At 47.2% G+C, this 24,158-nt stretch overlaps 1 protein-coding gene across 1 annotated transcript; it reads left to right on the plus strand.

Annotated features, from left to right (window-relative positions):
- The first annotated feature begins 1,179 nt into the window (after positions 1 to 1,179).
- LOC138180225 (MDS1 and EVI1 complex locus protein EVI1-A) lies at positions 1,180 to 23,493 on the plus strand. The gene is made up of 2 exons (XM_069113870.1): positions 1,180 to 2,173; positions 17,257 to 23,493. The coding sequence occupies exon 2, from the start codon at positions 17,309 to 17,311 to the stop codon at positions 18,662 to 18,664; it is 1,356 nt and encodes a 451-aa protein (XP_068969971.1). The 5' UTR covers positions 1,180 to 2,173; positions 17,257 to 17,308; the 3' UTR covers positions 18,665 to 23,493.
- Positions 23,494 to 24,158: the final 665 nt, after the last annotated feature.

Below are 24,158 nucleotides of genomic sequence, written 5' to 3' on the forward strand. Positions count from 1 at the left end.
TCCGTAAAGCGGTCTCGGTGGGATGTCGGTACAGTTACAAAGGTGAATTAGTTGGCGGAGAGGTTACACCGCGATTAACGACAGAGAGGAGATAGCGAACGTTACAGCCGACTTCTCGTGGCTTCTTTCTCTCTTTCTCTCCTCTCGAGGGTATATACTCGCGTCTGATGGGAGGATTCCGGCGTGTCGGTGTCCACCTGGTAGGAGTCGTGCACCAACACTATGTACTACCGCGGTAATCCCTTCGCGGCACAGAGCAAAAGAGTGGGAAGGAGAACGTCGAGGAGGAACCTCGTAGAGGAAACGATCGAGGAGCGTTAGAGGGAGAGGCCGCTGCCGCTATAGCAAAAGGAAGAAGACGCGAGGGAAAGACGGGAAGAAGAGGGAGAGAGATCGTGAGACTAAAGACGGGGTGGGAGAGGGCAGGTCGCGTGCCGGCGTGGTGCTACTCCGTGGCTGAAAGAGAGGAAAGCACTTACCTTCCCGACGTCTCTCACGGTTAACACGCAGGGGAGCTCCTCGCTATCCTTACGCGCACACCTTCCTACCTGGAGCGCACCGACGATCCACCCAGACTACCAGCGATACAAGCGAACGTCCACCGTGTGTTCCTCGTGGTTCACCTACCTACCTACCTACCTACTTACCAACCTACCCGCCAACCTACGAGTTCAGTCTCCCCGCCCAGTCCACCACGGTACCCTTCTCTTTGTGTGCGTGCTTCTCCTCGCGATATCATCCCGTCTCTCTTTCACTATCGATCCGCCTCTCGCTCGCTCCACCAACTTGGTCTACTTTCCTCTCTTTCTCTCTTCTCGCCGATCACCTTTTTCTCCCCTGCTCCGTTTCACCGTCTCGGTGTTCGCCACTCCGATCGCGACCACGCCGCGCGCTCTCCCGTCCCCGACCCCTCTGTTCGCTCGCGCGACGCAGTTTTACTCACCGATACACTCGGCTTACTCACCACCGTACACACAGCCTCCTCTCGTCGCCGCGTCTCCTGCACCGTCTCGCCTCACCGCGCCACGCCACGCCACGACTCTCCCCGTTCCCGCCTCGACGAGCCACGACTCGCAGCGAGTCGCGTCTCACGAATCTCGTCGAGAGCGTTCGCTGATATTCCGCTTCGTCCACGAGGCAGCCCGACGGGGGGGATATCACACGCCTCGAGAGAGGACCTGGACAAGGAGCACCAAACGATCGCCGGACGGTGCTGAGCAACGTGGTTGACTCCTTCCGTTTCTCCGTGCTCTCCAGTCGAGGAACCAACCAGTCAGGACTCGGCTGTCCTGTCGACACGACACGCGATCCACGCGATCGATCGGAAACATCACGCGGGACACCACGATCGCCCCGCCGAAACACCTTCCGCATCCACGATACCACGCCACCGTCACCGTCACCGACCGGACAGGATACACGACGGTCGCGCGTGCAACATCCATCGATTACACGATCGTAGGTGCATCCGTGAAGATTGGTCGTCGCGTGGCCCTAGATCGTTTCATCCGTTCGAGTGACGACAGTTTCGCAAGGAGGACTATCTCTAGTCAAAAGCACGGAAACAGGACACACAGTTCTAGGATAATTATCCCGTTCCACGTCGATTCGGTGATCCGGATGACCTAGAAACGATCCGCTGGAACAGCGTTTGTCGCGTGACACGCACCGAAAGCGAGGGAAGCGCGTCGCGATCTGTCGCTCGAACACGTGGTCGCCGCCGCGCCGCCACGAGGCACGCTCTTGGAACGCAGATTCCCGTCGCGGAGCCTCGCAATCACCGTCAGGATGTTCGATCGGACGTTTCGATCTGGATACTCGTAGAATAACGATCCGCGGATGATCGATGAACGAAGAAGAAGAGTGCTCGAGTGTGAGGATAGTGTGCCGTTGTTGAAACCGGAGTGCCTCCTATTTTTCCTCTTCGCTTTCTTCTACCTCTTCTTCTCTTCCTCCCTCGACTGACTGACTCTATCTTCTCTTTCTCTCACGTGGAGCTGTGGTGAACTCGTCGAACTGTTACGAACGCGCGATCAAAGGGGAAAAAAGGAAAACGAGTTTGATCGAACGGGGGAAAAATCGCAACGAAACAAGTGGGGAAAGTGAGAAACCGTTCACCGGAAGTGCAGTCGACTACTACCCCCGGCTTCAAGGTCATGGAATGACGCATAAGGTAAATCTATTTGTTCTTCTTCGCCCGATCTCGTTCCCTTCCCGTGGCGAGGCTTAGCTCGGCTGGCGCCTCTGAATATTTATGAAGTCACCCGATCGCGTTCGATTTCTCGAAGCGTCTGTCGCGTGAAACGAGCAAAGATCACGAAAAAGAAAACGCGTCAACCTGAAATCGATTGAGACGTTTGCTTCCTTAACCGGCTACCGACCTATCGACCACCTCGCCGTATCTAAAATCTCGATTCGTACTCCTGCGGCTCCTTTCTCTGCTATCGTTACGTACAAAACGACGAATATTCGCTTCTCAAAGATATATCTTTCAGAGATCAAGTAGGAAATGGAATTTTCTACCTTCGCGAAATCCTATCCTACGGATACAAATCTCAAGGCGGCAACAAATTAAATAGACTCGCGACTTAAATCCTATTAGGCGATAGGTTCGTATCGTGTGATGCCGCGTAAAAAATCGGCCGTTCATCATCGGACATATTGGCACGATGAAAAATGATCCGTGTAACAAATAGATCCATAGATCGTTTTCCGTAACGCACGAGCGACGACGCGGAGTTTCACTCGGCGAGTCTCCCGCGGCCGTCTAATTCGCTTGGAACCAGTTTCGAAGTCGCGTTTGCGATTCCGCTTGAAAAGTAAGCGTCGCCCACGCTCGTCCTTATATCACCGAACGGTTCGTTCTGCCGCTCAACCAACGAGACACATCGCAAAAGCTATGTTCCCGCCGCGATCCTTGCCGTTTCCTCGTTCATAAATTTACGCGCCTCCGGACTGGCGAGGGGCTGCGCCCATTCGCGGGATCGCGGCTGCCACGAGATAACTTGGCGCAATGTGAGCGGTTAGACGCTCGATTTACGCGAAACTTTGAAAAATCGTTTATTCCTGGAGGACGATTTAGTAGTAACCGGTTTGAGAATCATATTGTTGTTTACTTTTCAAAAATATCGCGCCAATAGTTGCGCAACATGATGGATAATCTAATATAGTTTACGGGTAAGTGTAACAACTTCTAAGTCAATAAACAGGAAACTTTTGACACGTATAAAGAGTCGTTACATAATCTTGGCTACCTGTAACGCGCGATAGCATGTTTCGATTGAAAAGTTGCTCCGGTTGTACGATTGTCGAAATAATTATCCCGTCTAACTATTACGCTATTACGACAGCTATTTTCCAATTCAAAACGTGCCTATTTACCGATCATATCTTTTTTCATTCCCTTTATAAATACGGCGCCATTAACCGCACGTGTATCGAAGCTAACAGCTGCTGCAAGGTAATAAATATTTGCAACGAACCTTCCGCATCATTTATGCTACGACCTGTTCATTTATTTTATTGTGTATTATCAGCGGAATCCTCGCCCTGTAACACCGGCTCTTTTCTCTCTCGTTTATCGTCCACCGTGGCTATTAACATATTTGAACACATAATAGGAATAGAAGTTTGCAAACTAATATAAAATTTACGCGACATAGCGTTTGCCGGAATTCAAGATATTACGATCGTTTAACGAGCATTTTTTAAGAATCGATAACATTGTCAGAGAGTACGGGCGAAGCGGCGCGACATTCAACGCGTGTCGCCTGCTCCGAATCGAAGGAGGTCATCAGGCACGACAGAAGATTCTCATGACGGTGCAGGAATATTCGTGGGTATCGCATAAATCTTTGCAAGTCGATCGTCCGTCTCTTAACGATTCAATGATTAAATGCCACGAATTCCCCGAACCGAGATACATTATTCATAGAGAAAAGGCCGGGTACGATAGTGCACGCAGCGCTTACGGTTCCGAACGTGCAGCAACGTTAACAGTTAATTGATAACAGGTAAATCAGCGGCGAGGCGCTTCAATTTTTGTTGTAGGAGCCACGCCGCGATCGAAATAGACCGACAAGACCGTTAACGGTCGCGTGAAACCAATAGCATCGGCCTTCCTTCCCCTCTTCTCTCTCGCTCACACTCACTGTTCCATTATTTTCTTTCTTTTCAACCGGTTACGCCGTTCCCGCCACCGCGCCGTTCGATCCTCGCCAAGTGCCATTAACGATTCCTCGCGACCGCGTCTCCTCTGTCTGCGTAATAACTCACAGGCGACTGTTGTTCGATTTTTTTCCAGCAGCTTCGCTCTGTAATTTACATGGACGTTTCGTACGATTAACGCTCTGCTGATCGATAACGTCGGAATCGACGACGATGCGAATCGGACTACACCGGATTTATCGCGATCCAATGAGGGACGGCGATGCCTATAATGCTTAGCTCTTAGAATTTTCCGCGTTTATGCGTTTATAATGCAACTCCTTTTTCACTCTGTATCGAGTTGGATACATTCTTCGTGTCGCCCGAAAGTTACGAAAATTGCTACGACTCCGTTCGATGGATCAAACTATCTCGCGAGCAAACGATACGGACAACTGCGAACAATGCGAGTGATAAATTTGTGGATGTTACGTTTTTGGAAGAATATGCAGCCGCGTAACGAGAAGAAAGGCGATTCGAGAGAATCGAATGTGGCACGTCGGTGTCAAGTGGAGCGAAGTTGCACGAACGACTGCAGGTCGCTTCCTCTTTTTCTTTTTTTTTCCGATTGCCCAACGATCGCGATGCGTAAACGTGTACCGACGTTATTTGAATACGACCACTATTACGAGAATGGAAAAAGCACGACAATCATGAGAGACTCCCAGAGGTTCGAACAATGTCCTCGCCTCTGGACTGGCGCAAACGGCAATAAAACGGTTCCTGAACGACAACGCCGTCTCCTCGTGGCATCTTTCGTGCCCCCCTTCCGCCCCGCTTGTCATCGTGTTACGTTATTTATCCGTTATCTCGAAAGCTATCGTAAAACGCCTCTAATCTCCTAACTTATTAAGTTCCCCTACACATTAAACGTAATAAACAACTTTAATTTACAAGCATGAAAAAGATAGCATTATTATTAGATCGCGAACGTCTATGCGCATTCATGTTTTCATCGACGTAATTAACTTAATGCCATCCAAATAAAAGTTTCCTTCTTCCATTAAGTATTGCTTTAATCGCGTAAATACGTAAATATCAGCAAGAAGACATAATTAATCTTCCCATCTTAGGTACTAAAATAAACAAAAACTATCGCCATGCGAGATACGTCTACGCTGGCAGCATTTAGGTACTGTTAAATTCGCGACGCGAGTGTCCAGATGAAACCGAGGCGACAGAACGAAGTCTCGGAGAATCGCATTTAACGAGAATTTATACGTTCTTATTCTAGAAGACGCGCGCACGCGGTTGTAAATGTAAATTCGACTCGGTACAAGTAGTGAGAGAGAGAGAGAGAGAGAGAGAGCGAAAGAAAGGGAGAGGAAGATGGAGACGGGGATGTTCGGTGGCATAAAGCTGTTGTTGCGTGGGCACGCGCACCGACCGCGTCTATTTATACGTCCGTTTGTGTGTACACGTACAATGGGCCTTCGCTGCTTTCAAATTAAATTCGAGCAGTACCGCAATGCCATTGTTAAGCTCATTGCCGTCCCGTCGCGGTGATCCCACCTATCGTAGACGAGCGACACACGCCTACTTTCCTCCCGGGGAAACATCCACGAGTCGAGGCTGGAGCTGATCCGAGAACGAGAAAAACCATTCGTACTTTGTCCTTGCGAAAAAAAACGAGCTTTCGTTTCCTGCACAGTGGAAAGGTGGATGAGGTCGTTTTTTCCTTCCCCGTTCAAATAAGGTATATGTTCTTTTCTTGCACCTTTGCACACGGTATACTCTTTAATGTTGCAGATCGAACAGAAAGAAAAAAGGAAAGTAAAAAAGTTCATAAACTGATGATTTAATGTAAACGGACGTGACACGTGCATGGTGCGTATTCAGTCAAAGTACGAACCTGGCATTTTTACGAGCGCGAAGCGATCATCGCACGTTAGCATGAATATGCAATCTTCTTGTCGCGTTTCGATTTATGAGCATTGCAAAAAGCGACCAAAAACATTGCGAGATGATACTATAGCTGGTGCAAAAAGGTTGCAATCTTTTGTCGGCATATTCGTCGTGAAAACTTCCGAAACCAAGACCTTCGACATTATGATCCCAAACGAGCGAATTCAATTCAATCGAATGCATCGAAGTTCTCCATGCTCGATCGTTTCGCACAAGAGACACAGATTCGAAATGACGTTGAAAACTTCAGTTTGAGGTCATAATCTTGCACTTGTGACGTGACAGCGAAAATCGAAACAACTATAACTACTATGAAAGGAATCTCGCATGAACCTTTGGTCGTGCGACTCTCTCGCCAAAAGTCGAGCTTAGATTTGTTAGGAAAGAGGCTTCTCCCCAGCCATAATCGGCGTCGATACGCAAGTAATTATCTGCGCAACTAGCCTCGATATCCTTAAGCAGTCGTTACGCTGGCTTTATATTAATTTCACTACGATCGAGTCTAGCGCAGTCTTAACGAATGCGAACGCCGAATTAGAACTCCATCATTGATCAGAGCTGTTGAATATTTCTGCTGAATGTTCGAACGCTTGGCCAGATAATATTACATGATAACCGTTTTAATACGTGATAATTTAATGCGCGTGGGAATTCGATGATCGCGTTTTCGATAGGCTTGTTGCCGCTTCGTGGCCACCTTACCGCTAGACCAGACCTCTTCTCGATCGAATCACAGCTCTTTGTCTCTTCCTCGTTGTTCACCACCGCTGTTGCGCCGATAACGTTTGCCTAACTTGGAACGTTCGATTAATCATGCGCGGACGACCATGTTGGGAAAATAAGGATGACTGGAGAAACACGGAGTAATCTCCTAGTTCTATGGTCCAGTGTACCTTGACTCTAGGACGGACTATGGATCAGCTATGTCGTATTTTGCTGACTGCCGACTGGATCAACTTTATTATGTTCTTGAGAATAACAACTGTTGGAGTGCTCGAGGGTCACTTCGTTCGAGAGAAGCTTTAACGTTCAGACTTTGAATGGTATAATTGGCTATTGAACAACGTTTGATTGAAAAGTGACAGAAAATATTTTTCTGTTGACAGTCGTTTATGTACATGTTAAACCGTGTACTTTTTCTCCCCAGAAATTTATCCAACCACGAGTCATTATCTGAATAGCGTCTAGATAATTTTTATTCCATCTACGTTCAATATCTATTGAAAGTTACATACGAGAAATGTTAGATTCACAGCTGACTACTGACGAAGCGCGATGCGACGCGGCAAACGCACGTGCATCCATTTACACGATCGAAGGTTATGCCTGATCGAAGGTCTTTTACACGAGGGAAACCAGTCGTTCTTATAGGAGCAAATTTTTAGGCTATTCAATAGCAATCTTTCGAGGATATAAATACACGAATGAATTTGTTGAGTAGACTTGTCAGAAAATTGAATCGTTGCGTTGGTTGCAGAAACGAAACGACGAATAGATCCACTTTCGCCACTTTCCACATAAGGAGCAGAAAAAACATTGGGAATCCTTTTCTTCGAATTCCATCGATCCTCGCGAGAATCCCTTAATTTACGCTCGTTTCGCAAATGATTGGCTACCGGTGGCCTTGGAAGGACACGGTTGGTTCTGTCTCTCAGCCAAGCAATTTGGAATCACATCGCGTGTCCATTAGGGCATTCTACATGTTCCTGGAATACACAATTATTCTTCAGCGTGAAACTATCAGTTAATGCGTACACGCAGATTCTCGTAAAATCAGGTAAAGTCAAAGGTGCTAGTAAACCGTTTCGATTTCCTCGTTCTCTACGGAGAATGCGTCAGATCGGAAACTTCTACCGGGGAATCGTTGTTTCCACGAGTGGAATGATTTCCGCGAAACGCGCGAAATTGCCCGTTTGCGACACGAGGCACAGGCTACGAGGAACGACGCAGTTGTACAGCGTTCGTGTCACTTCGTGGAAAGTTGGTAATCCCCGATATCGATGCGGACCCTGGCCAACACCGTGTATAAATATATACAACGATCGGTCACAAAATCAGGAATAGATTTTCATGAATTTTCCTTGGGGCCCGTTGTTGGCTAGCGTTTGGCCCGATTCTTTCTTCTGTCGCTCGTTCATCTCCCTTCCTTTCTTTGCAGACCCGTCGCGACACCCTTTCACACGCCTCTTCCGCGACATCGTGCCTCTCTCCTCGTCCATTTTCTTACTCCGGTTTCGTTATCTCTAAACGCGTCCATCCCTCGATCTCTCGGTTCTACGTGGCATCGATTCTTCGACCGTTTTCTCATGAAATATTCACGCGACACGGGACGAAATCATCGTTTGTTAGTCAACCATCTCTGTCCCCCCGTGCGTTCCCCTTTCTCCGCGGTTACGATCGTTGACGAGACCGCTCTTTGCCATCCCTGGCACATTTCTTTCCGTCGCTTTCGCGTCCCGCGAGGGCACGGAATTCATTTCGTCGAGTTCCGTGTGTCGGAAGGAAGTCTCGTTTCGATTCCATGGTACGCGACACGAGATAGAGAGATACGTGACACGTGGACTCGAAAGAAACATCGTCGCGAATGGTAGGGAAAACAGAATGATCGAATCTGCCTGATTAGAGCAAGAGGTGGCTCGTACAGCACATTTTGCTCGGTTACGAATACCTCGAATACATACATCGAACAAGGTGAATTTAGGCCACACCACAGTCATCGATTATGCAACAGTTCGATCGTACGCCGTTCTAATTACGGACCACGTTCTGACAGCCTCGTTCCACGACTGGACCCCTAGTTGAAGCGATTACAATTAATCACGGCAACCAGGAGCTTTACCAAACTGTGTACTCGTTCTCGCCGCCAATATCGTTCGCTACGCATTAATTAAAAGACGCTTTCTAATACGTCGAATTGAATTACAGCGGGTCATCGATCTCGCTGTGGCGTCGCTCACGGGCGTTCCCCGCGTCTATTTTCTATACTGTCGCGCTGCTCGTTTTCTCATCTGCCACAGATTTCACTCCTTTTAAATCACAATCGCCTATTAGCCGGGAAGAAGGTGCGCTCCCATACGTAATTTTCGTATCTCGGTCACGAGCGTCGTGGAATCGCCCGAAATATACCAATTACATAACCGATAGCTTTTTGACGCTGCCTCTTTTCCCTTATCTGCGAGTCCCATCGTCCTACCTGGAATCAGGAATTCTCTTTCCTTCTGTTCTTTCTTTTTCCTGTGATTTACCATCGTCGCCACAAATTTCCATTATCAGTGTCAACGACCTCTCCTGACAGAATAATGTCCATTGTGCGTCCGTAAACGATTTAAGAACTCGTCTGTGATCTTTTAATGCGACTCGAACGATAGTAAAACTTACTAAACGACGCTGTCGATAACTTTCTTCGACTATCGCCAAGGCTGTGCAGTCGTTGGCAAAACAACAAAACAAAGATAAATAAATAAGTAGTGCATGCGTCCAGTACACTTTCGATCGAGTGACAAAAACGACCACCGGATGCAGCGATTCAATGCGGTGAGACACGCGTGTCGTCGACATCAGGCTATCCATAACGCCGTAAAGAGGGAGTTTCTAAGCTATTAAACGTCTAAAATTAAATACCACTAGAATTTGATTGCTAATAATCAATAGAAAAAACTCTAATAGCTCTAAAACACTCTATGGCGTATCGTTTTGATCGATTTTATCGGGCACGTTCGATTTCGCAAACTCGGATGTCGACCAGAGGGCATTTTCGAGTGGTTGGAACCAGAGAGAAACCGATTGTGGTCTACTCGGTCGACCTGTCTAACGGCGGAGTAAATCGTTTGATGTCTTTGTTTCGGCGAACCCTTCCTCCGTTTGCCGCTCCTTTCTCTTCGTCAGCTGGCTTCCTTGGAAACGCAACGCTCCGAACAATTTTCCGATAGCGGATCGAGAAGGGAGCTGCTTCTTTCGACACCTCTCGCGCCACTTTAACGTCGCCTGAAGATTCTTACGAAATCTCGACTGCCTGTGAGGTTCAGGCGCGGTACAGTTGACATTATGGATCGTTAAATCGAAAGTTTATCACGGATATCGTATTGAACGTCGAAAAATTATTCAAAAGTACTTGTGTCTGTCGTTGTAGCTAATCTTCGACAATTACTCGACCAGAATATACGGAAATTCGTTGTTAAACGTTCGAATTCCAAAATTACGCAGAATGGAAATTCTTTTCTCGGTGAAGTTGCATCCACATGCAGCAGAATTCTACTATGATAATTGTATTAATTGCGATTAGGAAGCGTCTCGAGGGGAAGTTCCTTTCCATGGACACGAGTTACTTTCTTTTCCCGTTTCTAACTCGCGTGTCTCTTCTTCGCGTGGTTCCCTCTGTTATCGCGTAATTTGCAGACAAATGGCCGTTACTGTTACCAGATGCGGTCTAAACGCGTTGCGTTGCGCGACCCATGAGAAAAATTCTCAGCCCAGCATTGTCAAGTCCTCGATCTAACGTCTATAAATGGCATAATCTTCTTCCGGCGTGGCTGGAAATATTTGGCTAACCTCAGGCAATTAGCGTTTCGCCTCGAAACGGGGCAAACTCCGCGAGAAAGTAACTACCATGTTTTGTCCTGTAGCAACGAATTATTAGCCGATTAATTTTTCTAATCAAACATCGTATCTCCACGCAGAAATTTCCTTGCGTACCTTCCGCTTTTTTCATACTCTCTGTACTCTTGTCGCATTTTAATATTTTTTACATTGCTTCTATGCTGGTTTTTTGTCAACCTTTTTACCAACGAGTCGACGAATAACGCGGAACTCGCGGCAGTACCGCGGTGAGAGTGTAAGGCGAAATTCCAGCGGCGCGCCGATAGTTAAGATTTCATGAGGAAACGCCTGCAATCGTCGGGCATTTATCTAAATCGTGGAAATAGCGGAGAAAATTACCGAATGTTATCTCATACCGAGGACTCCGAAATATGTCCGTGTAGCTTGAGAGAGACCGCGAATTACTACGTGGAAAATCATCGACGAAGGATCGTCTATCTATCGATTGCAATTACGTATGTTCCAAGCAGCAAATCCTTGTTCTTGTTATTGAACACGTCGAGAACGCTCTCGAATTTGTACACATCATCGTTGAAGTTTCCTAGTTAGGAGAGCACCTGCAGCTACCTTGTACCACGGTTTAGTTTCACTCGAACGAATCGCTGTTAACTCGCTCCGTAACTACTGGACAAATTAAACCGAACTCGAACCAGGAAAAATTACGCGGGTTTCGTTTGTTGTTCTTCGCAAAGATATTGCCTCCGATCTACCTAAATGTTTTTACTATGCATCGGGTACGTTTTTGATTCTTACTTTCTATCGAATTCCGTTGGAATTTAGTTCGAATCGAGCGCATTACTTTAACGAGCACGCAGATTGAAATGCAGATTCGAAAGTGTCTGAAATTCAACAACGTAAGACTGTTATTCAATGAGGTTTCCAGCGAGACAGAGAGGAATGTGGATGATACGTCGTTCCCTTGGAAGCGAGATTGCAGTCATCTCTGACGGCATTGTCTTTGCTCGATCCTAATGGCTGAATACCTATTAGGGTCAGACCGTCTGTAGAAGTACCGGAAACCAAACAAGAGATTTCTTTAACCCATTCATCGCAATCCGAATAGAATGATTGACTCGGAGAACCGATAAGGTTAGAGAGACGCGTTATGGCAGTGTTTCCATAGAAGCGAAACAATAAAAAAAAAAAAGACGAATCACTTCTCCTTTTGTCGTTTTTCCAGCTGTAAAAATTCCATCCGGATTCCTACCGGAGCTCCGAGACCCGCTTATTTTAAGCTCCTGTTTAAGCGTTTCGTAATATCGAGCACAATTAATATATCGCTGGTTGCGTGTTGTCCATTTCAAAATTACGTAGACAAGGTGCGTTTTCTGGCTAGAATCTTATTTATTCTATATATGATACGCAGACACCTTGCGGTAAAATGAAAATAACAGAACCGCGTTGGCGTGGCACGCGGCGCGAGCGCGGTGGAAGTAGAAAAAGCCCAGACACGTCTAATCAGGAACGGACAGTTTCTACTGCGGGGAGTACTTTCTCGACGCGAACCAATTTACTAGTAAATTAGTTGCAACCATTTAACCTAACCACCTTTCGTTCGTTGATTTAAGATCTGTGGACGAACTCAAGGCTATGCAACAAGTATTTCAGAGAAACTCGATATTCTCGAGGACATTTCGATACGTGTCTCGCAACCGAGACGTAATGCAACTTGCTTCGCTTTTTCCCTTTCGTCGTTCTCCTTTCCCTTCGTTTCACTTGTTCCGCGGAAATGTAGCCGTACGCGCGAACAAGCTGCAAGGTTGCTAACTACCAAACACCGCGTGGGCGCGATCAAGCCGACATAGGAAACGGACTCGGAGCTTTTATACCGCGGAGGCGAAATCATAAATAATAATCGTCGGATTTATCGGCGCTGCACGCGCGCAACGTACGCGTACGCAACCGGACGAAATGTTGTCGACAAATTAATTCAGTCAGAGTAGCCGGTGCAAGCACGAAACGCGAAGCTCGATGAATAATGAACGGTGTCGCTTGTCAGGCCGAATGAAAGTAACATTGAAAACGATTAAGCGGCGCAGAAACTGAACGCCACTCGTTCGCTGTTCTGTATCGTTTTACCACCTTTCACTGCCTCCTCGCTGTTTCGCGATCGCTTATTGTCCACCTTCCCTCGAATTCGCCTATAGTACTGATGTTTGCGATACTTTTACTTCCACTTACCCTTGCGGGTACATGAGAATGACCAAAGTTCCATTCGACTTGGAGAATACGGTTCGAATTTCACATGGGTAGTTAAGGGGGGATTCACAATTTTGTACTTGCTCTGTGGCCATCTTCCGACGAACTCCAATTACCCGATAAATCCTTGGAAGTTGACGAAGGGTTCGGACCAAGATATTCCCGTAACGCGACGCTGCCATTTGTTTTATCGTCGTTATCGATCGGTCGAGAGCGACGGTACGCAAATTTGACGCGTGCCGATCGGCCAATTACAATGTTACAACAGCGACACAGGCTATCGAAGCAATTTTACACTTATAGCAAAAGAGGCAACGGCCAACCGAAAATTACACGCGGTCTCCTGTCGCACACGTAGAGCAATATTTCGGTGTCGCGGCCCGTATGAATTTAGTGGTGCGTCTCGTATTTTATCTCCGACAAGGCGGTGGTTAAAGGGGCCCGCGTCGTAATTAAATGCCGGCACCTCTTGGCCCCGTTATCGGCAGGAGCGATCGTACCTCATACAGAGACCCCGTGCAACAAGAAAAGACACGAATCGACGCGTCTTTCTTTCTTCTTCTTTGCTTCTTCTTATTCGACCGCATCGTCTCCTGCATCTTGTTTTTCGCCATGTCGCTCGACTCGGACAGTGCTTGGACAGGGGACAGCTCGCGGATCAAGATCGTCCGAAATCCGTAGCGAGAACGAACCTTTCTCGCATTGAGCACGATCTTAAAACGGAATTCTGCAAGATTTTTAAGCCATTGAGTAACATAGCCTGGTCGATAATTTGCCAAATAAGCACCATTCGTGCGAATTAACCTGTCCAGCGTCGAGATGTCGAGCGTTTATTAATTTAAAATTCAGATGCAAAAATCTCAGCGTTAACTTTTCATTCGCTGAAAATGTATCAGATTACGTTCTTCGTGCTTGAACGATTAAACGATCTTTTGTTATATTACGTTTATGTGGTGAATCGTAGGTTCGAAAAAAGACACGTTTCATAAAGGTAGAACAGAAGAGCAATTTGTTGCTACCGTAACACGTAACAATGAACAAGATATTGAATTAACATAGGAGTTCGTTGCGTTGGACAGGTTAGTCGCACAAAGAAAAATTATAACGAACTGTAAAAATGGCAGCAAAGTGTCGGATTTGAATATCTCAAACACCTTTCTTCTTTCTTTTTCTTTGCTCTGTTCCACTGTCTCGTTGTTTTTTCTCGCCGATCAAAAAACAGAAAAGTTGCGTCACGCGAAAAGAAACGACCGATTGAAATCTTCCCTGCGCCTGACAATCCGGCCAGGGACGTGGTCCGTTCGGGTAACAAGTGGCGAACGGTTATACGCGTTACACGAACGGTGTTTACCACGCCGCAGGGACGCATTTAACGCTCGAAGATTTTCAGATACATGCGCAAGCAGGGAACCCATGCAAGTTGAATTAATGATCTTGGCTCGCAACGCGTCGGTTATTTTTATTTATTCGAAACACGATATAATTAAATAAGAAAATCTCACGATGGTTGCGTTGGGAGATATCGATGCATCCTGAAATATCAAGATACTAAGATATAGAATGGAACAACGTATAGGTAAACGCGAATAAACGACGTAGAAATTAGTATTGTCGGATTGTAGAAATTTGAAGGATAGAGAAAATGTCGAGTTTCGTAAAATTCGAGATTCATAAATACATAAAATTGATAAAAACGGGACGGAATTGGTCGAGTGGAAACGCTACGTTAAAAGATGTTGCCAAAGCATAACACCGCTCGAAAAACAACGCATTGTGCAATATGTACGTGGACCGCATGCGGCCCTGGAGGCGCACTTATGGTACACGTAGGTGAATGTCGGGAGAGAAATCATACCGGCAAGGACGACAACGAGCGAGAGGCAGAGGGTGAACGAGAAAGAAACGACGAGGGAAAGAGAGACAAACCACGCCCGACTCATCCCGACTTTCTAGAAACCGAAAACTGGATCGTGGCCGGCGGCATGTGGATCTCGACCGATCTCTGGTAACGTCAGTCGAGCTTGATTCACGTAACAGATGTCAGTCTTTAAGGATCGTGTGCCCCGCCTTTTCTTCTTCTTGTTTCGACTGCCGTTCCACGGAACCAGCTACCGTTTCCCGTGGACATTACTCACGAAGTCGCTCGGAGAAACTCCACCTTTCGGGAGATAAAGCGGTGCCTCGGGCTTGCTCGAGGGAAACGAAATTCCGAGAAGTACGCTTCGCTCGCGATTAAGTTACCGGAAATCTGTGAAGGGAGAACGAGCGCGCGCTCTCGTCGAAAGCCTCACGGTCGATTAAGCGGCAGCGGGCTCGTTAAACCAACAACCACCAACTACCAAACGTTCGAATTAACGACAGGCAGAGATTCTGTTCGTAAAAGGCGCCTTTAAGATCGTGTTATCTGCCGTTGGACGCGTTACGTCGTCGTCGTCGTCGACGTTGTATCCCGTGAAAAATCTGATTAGCACACGCGAGTTTCTCCGGCTGGCTGACTCGGATGGGAACAAGGGAAAGTACGATATGTAAATCGAACTTAATCAACGACATCTAGACGGATGACGCGTCTCTATGCCTATCGGCTCTCTTCGCAACGAATACGATTCGCGGAGAACGCGAGGAAAGCAACGGGAACGGTCCAGTTACTATCTCTTATCGTTGGAATTCAGAATTAGCGGCTTTCTCGCTGTCCATCGATAATTCCGGTAATAAAGGCTAGGAGTGTCATTAAAGAAGCTCGAGAGAACCGTTTTCCCGGTGAGGAATTTATCTCGGTTTTTGCACGCAACGATGGGTTAACGACTCGCGAACGAAACCGTTCGGCCGTTCTGGATCATCGAACATCGTCCGGGAGGGATCGCTGTTTCCGAACCGTTCGGTACACTTTCGATTCCAACCGAATACCTAACAGTTCTCGTCGCGTTCTCTATACTCGTAATTAACGCTTTTCACTATTGTCGGTCGCGAGCTTTTTGCTCCTGCTCCTTTTACGCCGGAACGGGGTTCTTGCACCGTCGCCAACTCCTCCTTTTCCCTCGGTCCCCTTCGCTCCTCCGTCTCGTCCCCCTTCCCCCCTCACCCGTCGCCAACCCTGTCACCGGCGGATTTCTCTTTCGTTGGAACTGGACAACCAGCTGAAGATTAGCTTCTTCGGTAACTGGATCGACTCGCGTGAAACGACACCGGCTGTGAAAGGATTCTTCGATTTCTCGAATTAGCGAGAACTTCCTTCGTCGAAGATCGATCGAAGAATTCGATTTACCTTCGGCAGAGCGAACGACGGTGGAAAACGAAACGGGCGAATTTCGTACGAAATGATATGCCCAGCGAAGACTTTAACGCGCGCATAAGTAACGATTTACGCGCGGTGATTTCGATGCCAGATAAGGAAACATTAACGCGACAACCTGTCTTCGTTGCAGCATGTATCATATAACTTTCTTGCAATCTCTGTTGCACGAGCAGCGTGTTTATCTGCTGCACCCCAATTTCTTTAAATGCAGTCGGATTATAAAATCGTAATTTAAGAAATAAAACAGCTTTTTCTTGTTGATTCGCTCGAGCGATTTTACATTACGCGTGTACATTATACAGACGGATCTGCCCGGAGATCGGTTTCGTAAGATCGAAATCAAAATCAAGAGAATACGATGTCCGTTGATTAAGATAGATAGCACGTGCTGTAAAAAGAAGTTTGAACCAACGGTTAACACGTCGATTATGTCACTGGCTATGAATCTCTCGTATCACGTGTCTCGTTTTAAAGCTAGATCGTTGTACGTTCTACTAGAGTTCCGTTACGTGGAGATCGTATACTTAAGAACTTCGTATACATCCTCGCAGCTTGTTCCTCGCAATCTTTCATGGTAGAAATCGTCGGTGCTGTACGTTCGACGCGCGTTCGTTACCAAAGTATCTCAATATCGTTCAGCGTGACGTCGATACACAAAAACGCGAGCAATTTGAATGATCGGAAGATTAATTTCTACGGCTTCGAAAAACGTGTCGCTATCATCGCCTCCGGCTGAAAGAACATTCATCACGATATGGTTGACGCTTTGATGTATCGCATTCAGTTTCGTACGTTACTTAGGTAGGTCTCGTTTTGACGTATAGGATAAGTTCGTGTATCTGGCAGAAACGAAAACCTTTCGGTAAATCGTATCAGTTTTTGTCGGTGATCCGAACGAGACGTGTCTGGTACGATACTTGCATTCTTTCATTGTAAATTTTCTCGTTGTCGCAGCAACGAAACAACGACGAAGATTGAAAATTAAATTGCAATGTAAACGTTCGATTTTCGATTGAATTTATTTTCAGTGACTGTAAAAAATTTGTCGGTCGTTTCAGATCATTCCGAGCGACGAGCAGGAGCAAAGCCGAGGGTGACAGAAGCGGTGTGATGAGCGGATATCTCGGTAACATTCCCCTGCCCCCAACGTTGTTGCACGACCCGAAGTACCCTCCAGCCATGCGGGAGAAAGACTCGAGTCCGAGAAAAATGCCGGGCCACATCAGCCCGAAGCAAGCCAGCATCTATCCGTTGAGCGTTCGCGTGCCGGACGTTGAAGAATTGCCATACGATTTGAGCCACGGCCACGGTCGTGGCCTGTCGAGTCCCACGAATCAACAGCAACACCGGCAACAGCCCCATATGAGTCCGGCGGCTAGACCACCTCAATCTCATCATCAGGAGGATCTCGACTGCGAACCGTTGGATCTTCGCGTCGATCACAAGAAGGAAAGACTCACGGACGAGAATCAGAACGAGATAGAGGTTCTGAACCAAAATAGTCTCGGCGGAAGTCTTCCCTATCATACGGTTCTGTTTCCTCAGCATCACGCCGTTCATCCGTTGGTCCTCGAAGCCATGTACCGGTCGCACCATCACAGTTCGTCGGTACCAGATCTACCTAAAATCCAAGTGCGGGCGTTACCGACCATGGTACCATTGCCACCGAACAGATTCTCTTCCACCACTTCCTCCACGTCGTCCTCTTCCTCTCAGGCTGCCGCGAGAGTTCCGAGTCCCTCGAGTGGCCAGCAACATCAGCCACAGCAACAAAGTCACTCGAGTCAACAACAACAGCAACAGCAGCAGCAACAACAAGCTTCCAATCTTCCACCTTACTCCATCAGCGTTCAAGCCGGTCTAAAGCCGAAGGACAGATACTCGTGCAAATTCTGCGGTAAAGTGTTCCCCAGATCGGCGAACCTGACGCGGCACCTGAGGACGCACACCGGCGAGCAGCCGTACAAGTGCAAGTACTGCGAGAGAAGCTTCAGCATCTCCAGCAACCTTCAACGTCACGTCAGGAATATCCACAACAAGGAAAAACCGTTCAAGTGCCCGCTGTGCGAACGATGTTTCGGACAGCAGACCAACTTGGACAGACACTTGAAGAAACACGACGCCGATGGCCCGACGATACTGGACGAAGTTAGATCGAGGTACCACGGACAATTGCCGAGAGCGGACGAGTCTTACTTCGAAGAGATTCGCAGCTTCATGGGCAAGATCACCTCGCAGAGACAAGGAATACCGTACTTCCCCGGTCTGCTGGGTCATGGAGGAGACGATTTCAGGAACGACAAACAACAACTTCAGCTGGAAGAGAAGAGAGGCGATTCTTCCTACTTCAGCGACAGGGATAACCTGAGCTCAAGGTCGAGCAGCACCGCCAGCAGACCCGAGAGCGTGCAAGAGGAGCAACGAGAAATTAATTCACCGCCATTGTCCCCTGGAAATAACACCTGAGTCGGGGAATCCGATCGTACGTCCGACGATTCCTCGTCGGGTACGATTAATTAGACATCGAAGTATCCCCGAATCGATACGGTTCCTTGGGATTCCAAGTTTCGTCGATACGTCGCCATCCGTTCGTTGGACGACCGAACCATCGCTCGTGAATAGCGGCCCGTTTACCCGAGGACAAAGTATCGATCTTACCGTTGACGAATTACTTTTACGCAACGGACTTGTTTCGCTAATTTTACATTCTCGTGTAATTCTAACACTTGGTAACTAGAATTCATCGTGTTCAGACGTTGATCAAACGAAGAGGTGCCTTACAGAACGTGCCTGAAATGTTTTCCGAAGTATTTGATGCGCAGAGACTTACAATTAGCCGAGGCGGACGATTAAACTCGACTTTAAGTAGTATCTTAGTACCATTAGACGTCAGATTATTATTATGTTCCAGTAGGGCAAGGTGGACTAATGAAATACGTGCAATTCCGTTTTTAAATTAATCGACAAGGCAGTGTTATGGAAGGAACTATACTATCGTCGATCGAAAACAAAATTTTATATAATTCTATAAAGTACAATACCCTTCTGTACTTTGAAGATTAATTTACACGGAACGTGTATAAACGCGCGAGGGCTGACAAACTGTAACTCAATTCTCGTCGTATTCGTCCTCTTTTCTCGTCCAGCCGTTTTCAAAATTAGCAAGTTAGCGGAATCGCGTAGCTTCTGGTTAGAATATTTGCTGCTCGATTCGAAGGGCAAAGCTAGATAATTTCCAGCGACTGTTGCCAACAACCAGGAGACGAAATCGTCGAACAATACCAAGCACCACAGGGGAAATACCGAATGGCTGAAAACGACGCTTCGCGATTTTACGACCTAGAAAGTGAATTTCAACCACTTCATCGCCTCGATCCTAATCAGCGGTGTCGATCACCGACCACCGGCTATGAAATAGAAATCGATGGGCGGATCTGTGCGGTCGTCGATCGTCCTCGACCGGAAAGAACGAGAAACTCGACGCCCGCGACACGAGTCGTTAAGTTCTTCGTCGAGTTCGTCATTGAGGAAGTTGGAGGCGCGACGTCAGAGCGTGGAACGGTTTTCATAAAGCGAGAAATTATCGAAAGAACGGGTTGTCTTGCCATTCGAGTTGTCCGCGGATTATTATAGCCGTCCGTATCGTCGACTTTCATTTATCGAATTAGAAAAATTGAACGCGCAGAAATTACGCAAAGTTTAAACCGATGAAACGATTATGCAAAGATGAAACGGATTAGAGGATTATGCAAAGATGGAGAAATTAGCGGCGCGCTTTAGGATGAATCTTATATCGAAGATAAATAATACCGAATACGTGGGAAAGCACGCAGGAAAAGCAGCTTCCTGTAGCCGACCATTACCAGAATGACTCGATGAAGCTGGTAAAGGCGCCATCGGCCGGATCCCACACGATCCTACGTGCCCCTCGTTTCCTGCGGATGGTCGCTGGAAACCGTACCCGGGGCGAAACGATCCGATCGCTTTCCGTTCGTGGTTACGAATTCATCTGAACTTTCTAATCGACGCGAGCGTACGGGTGGCGTTTCGACCTTGGGAGTAAGCGGGACCCGCTTCGATTAATTACGCTCGATCTAGATCGAACAGCCAGCCAACGGAGTACCGTACGAACGCTTCTAAAATTGGCACCGGATGGTTACGTGGGCGACTCGTAATCCGCTAGAAATCCGGCTGGTGGAAAGTTGGACGTTTTTTGCACTCATCTTGCACGGATTGAATGAAATTGGCCGGGTTTCGTATTTACGGCGCGGTGGATCATTGAGCAACGACTCGGCGATTGGCAAGAGAGGAAACTCGGTGCGAGAAACGTGGAATCACGGTACCAAAGATCGAAACGCTAGCGAAACGAAAAATTCCGCGAGAAGATTAGCGAGGAAGGAATTTCGCTTCGGAAACATGGAAATTAAGGAAATTAAAGCGCACGAGAGTAGAGGGAAGCGAGTGGAAAAGCGAGAGGGAGGTTGGAAGCGATCGAATCGGCTGCCGGCGCGGTACTAGGTGGCAATTTATCGGTACTTTCTACCATGTACCGACATTCACTGTAAGTAGCGCAGGTGCAGAGGTGCACGATATGGCGAACCACGCGGTCAGGAGATCATCTTGACCTTGGTAAATACGATCGACGAGCGATTAAGCGAAAAGCGCGACGAGGAGAGGCCTGGGCGTATTCTTTCCCAAGGAATCCGAAGAAACGGTGGCACGGAGGATTCGAGTGGTGACGCGTGAGAAACTATTTGCGCTTTCTAATTCGAAATGTCGGCGATCTTCTAAATTACAGGAGCCTCCGACTAAATGAAACGCGAACCTCGAACAACCGCGACCTTGATATCTAGCCGATAAAAATCGTCATCGACTGGCAAATGCAACGCATTGCAACAAACAAACGCGATAAAATCGTCCCTGGAATCGTAAACGACGGAAAAACTAACGTCGCTTTTGCTCGACGCAACTTTCGTAGGAAACTTTGCAACTAGAATTCTACTGAATGTTGAATACCAATAACCGGAAGATTGGCGACAGAGTTGAAACATTGAAATTTATTTCACGATGCGAAGCTACGAAACGGTCGACAGGAGTTTGTCTGGAAGTCGGGAAATGGAGAGAGAGAGAAAAAGAGAGAGAGAGAGAGAGAGAGAGAGGCGGTGGAGTTCCTTTCGTCAATGCATCAGCATGCGCATCTGGAATCGGAGGATCCGCGCGCGGCATGCAACGACGTGTGTGTTCACAAAATCCATTTTAAGAGCGAACCGATTTCGTAAGGAGATCGATGCAACGCGTTACGAGGACGTGGCCCGAGGTGTGACTAAGCTTCTACGGTATAGATATCTCTCTCCTCCGCGGCGCTACGCGAACGAAGCCTCGAGAGAGGATGGCAGGCCCTGTTTTTCTTGCCTCACGCATACGATCCCGACCGACGATGGCCTCGGACCTCTGTTGCGTTACACTTTTGCCACGCCCCGATCGGACGGGCAAGCTCATCGCGAAAGTGAAACGCAATAAAAGAGTCACACCGAAGCGAGAGAGTCTCGACATCCATGAAACGTTAACAGAGAGATACACCCGAGAGAAGGAACGAACGAATCGACGAGTCCTCGCAGATCCAGACGAAGAGAACGGTGGACGAACGTCCGAACCAGGAGAAAGAAAGATCGATCGAAACCTCGAGCCTTGGAAATCGGTTTCCTCGCCACCTCCCACAGTCACCGATCGAACGTATTTCGACCGAAATTCCGCAGTCGGTTTAACTCGTCGATCCCCGATCCCCGAACCCCGATCCCGTTGCAGATGCTACTCCTCGAATATCTCCTCTCCCTTCTGTCTTCGTTTCGTTTTCAGAAACCAACTCGTACACGAGCGTGTCCTCGAATAAAACTAACACCGCGATTCTTCTCTTCTCGTTCTAAATCGTTCAACGTAATAGCGAACCGAAGCCACCGCTTTCCAGAAAAATACGCGAATCTCCGTTTGGAGTGGTCGCTAGTTTCCACGCTAGGCGATCCGTCGACCAGTTGCCTGAAAAAAAAAAAAGAGGCCGCGAAATTTCTCGGAGACGAGTCTATCCACAAAATCGCGGCATGTTCTCACGTCCGAGCGCCGGTTTTTTCGATCTCATCTCGTTCCAGTTTGCACGCGTGATTTCACTGGACAGGTTAGCACGATTCGAATTACGACAGCCTGTTGTTACGAGGACAGGGAAAAACATCGTACGAAAAAGATCCGACGCTTTACAAACCCTGCTGGAAATTGCGATTCCATCGTGTGGCTAGGTTGGAAATGCTCGCTCTTACCTTTCGATTTCGAGACGCGATTAGACGGATTCCCCGACTCCTGTTTTCCAATCATTGTATATACGTACGACACGCGATATTTTAGCGATACGAATCGTATTAGCGAATTATAATATAATAAAATACATGTACCTATATAGCTGCTAGAATTTGAAACGAGGCTCAATTTAGTTAGTCGAAGTCGTCGCAAAGGTATTAGTTTATCGCGCATCGGCGAGTTCCGCGAGATCTAAATACGAGCGTTATCGTTACAAACCGATCGCGACAAACCGAGACGAACTCGTCGATGGGCGAATCGCTAGAAGCAGCTAATCCCGCGAACAATCTGCGTGCAATTTCAACGAAGAATCTCACCTAAACGCGTTCGTCTGTCGAGCATCGACTCGATGGGAAAATGGTGCGCAAAATGCATCGAAATCGAGTTTGCTTGAAACGACGGGGGTGATAGTTCTCGCGCGTCGTCCTACTCATCGCAACTAAACATAGTCAGCCCCGCGCATGGTGTACCAGGCGGATCGTGAAAAAGTACCGTTTTAATTTTTATATATATATACATATATATGTATCAAACAGATATATATATATATATAAACGTAGAGTTGTATATGCAAAATGGATATAAATATAATATATATGTGCGTGCGTGTGTGTGTAAATCGTACGACGATTGTGATTTCACCGAGGTTACCGAGTTATACGTATTTACCGTTTAGCCAGAAACAGGCGCCGCGCCGCCAGCCGACCAAGCTATCAAGCGCTCGTTACCTTTTAGAACCGCTAGCTCGTAAGTGTGCGCAGGTGTTGTCCATCCACGCTCAGTTTTGTCTTTTATTTTCCTTTTTCCTTCGTTTTTTTTTTCTTTTTTTTTTTTTTTTACATAGTCAAATTTCAATAGGGCGACCCAACGCCGATCGAATCGCAGGGATCGCTGTCACCACGAGATCAACGAATCCTTTGCCTCCATATGTGTCGCGTCCCTTCACCTTTGGTTTCGGATATTGTAAAGTTGAACGGACGTGTACACGTTTGCTAGTGTGGATGATCCCGTCGCGGAAACGAAAGATATTACCGCTCTTTTCTTACGAACGATTTTCCTTCTTATGTGCTCCTACTTTATACTTAAGTTAAAAAGAACACACACACTCTCTGTTTTAGCCCCCGTAGACGCGCGTCCTGTAGAATATAGTGGTGAACTGTATATATGTTTATATGTAATATTCGATTTGAAAAAATATATATGAATGTACACATACAGAGAAAGAGAGAGAAACGAAGTTACAGGTGGAAATTTATTTTAAAGAAACTCTCATCGTACTTGCGTTTACTTTCTCCGCTCTCTCACGGCGTTTCTGCCGCCTATACGTATACCTCTGCGAACCTTTCATTAAACTCCCTATTTTTGCGTCCCTACAATTTCGCGAGCTTCTGCGTGATTATGAGACGCGATTAAAAGAAAGTTACCTGCAAAGACGAAGAAACGTCTTCGTTAAACCGAATCAACTTGCCTTTCTCGATGCAACGGAATTATCTAATAATTGCTGTTTCCTTCTAACGCGAGAAAAATCCGAGCATTTGCAAAGTAACGGTAGATGCGTAGATCTGACGAGTGGAAAGTTCAAGTTTTTGCGAAGATGGTCGCGATCATGTGGTCA

The sequence above is a fragment of the Bombus flavifrons genome, chromosome 5 (assembly GCF_040668555.2).
Source record: "Bombus flavifrons isolate JBK064 chromosome 5, iyBomFlav1_principal, whole genome shotgun sequence".
NCBI classification, from domain to species: Eukaryota; Metazoa; Arthropoda; class Insecta; order Hymenoptera; family Apidae; genus Bombus; species Bombus flavifrons.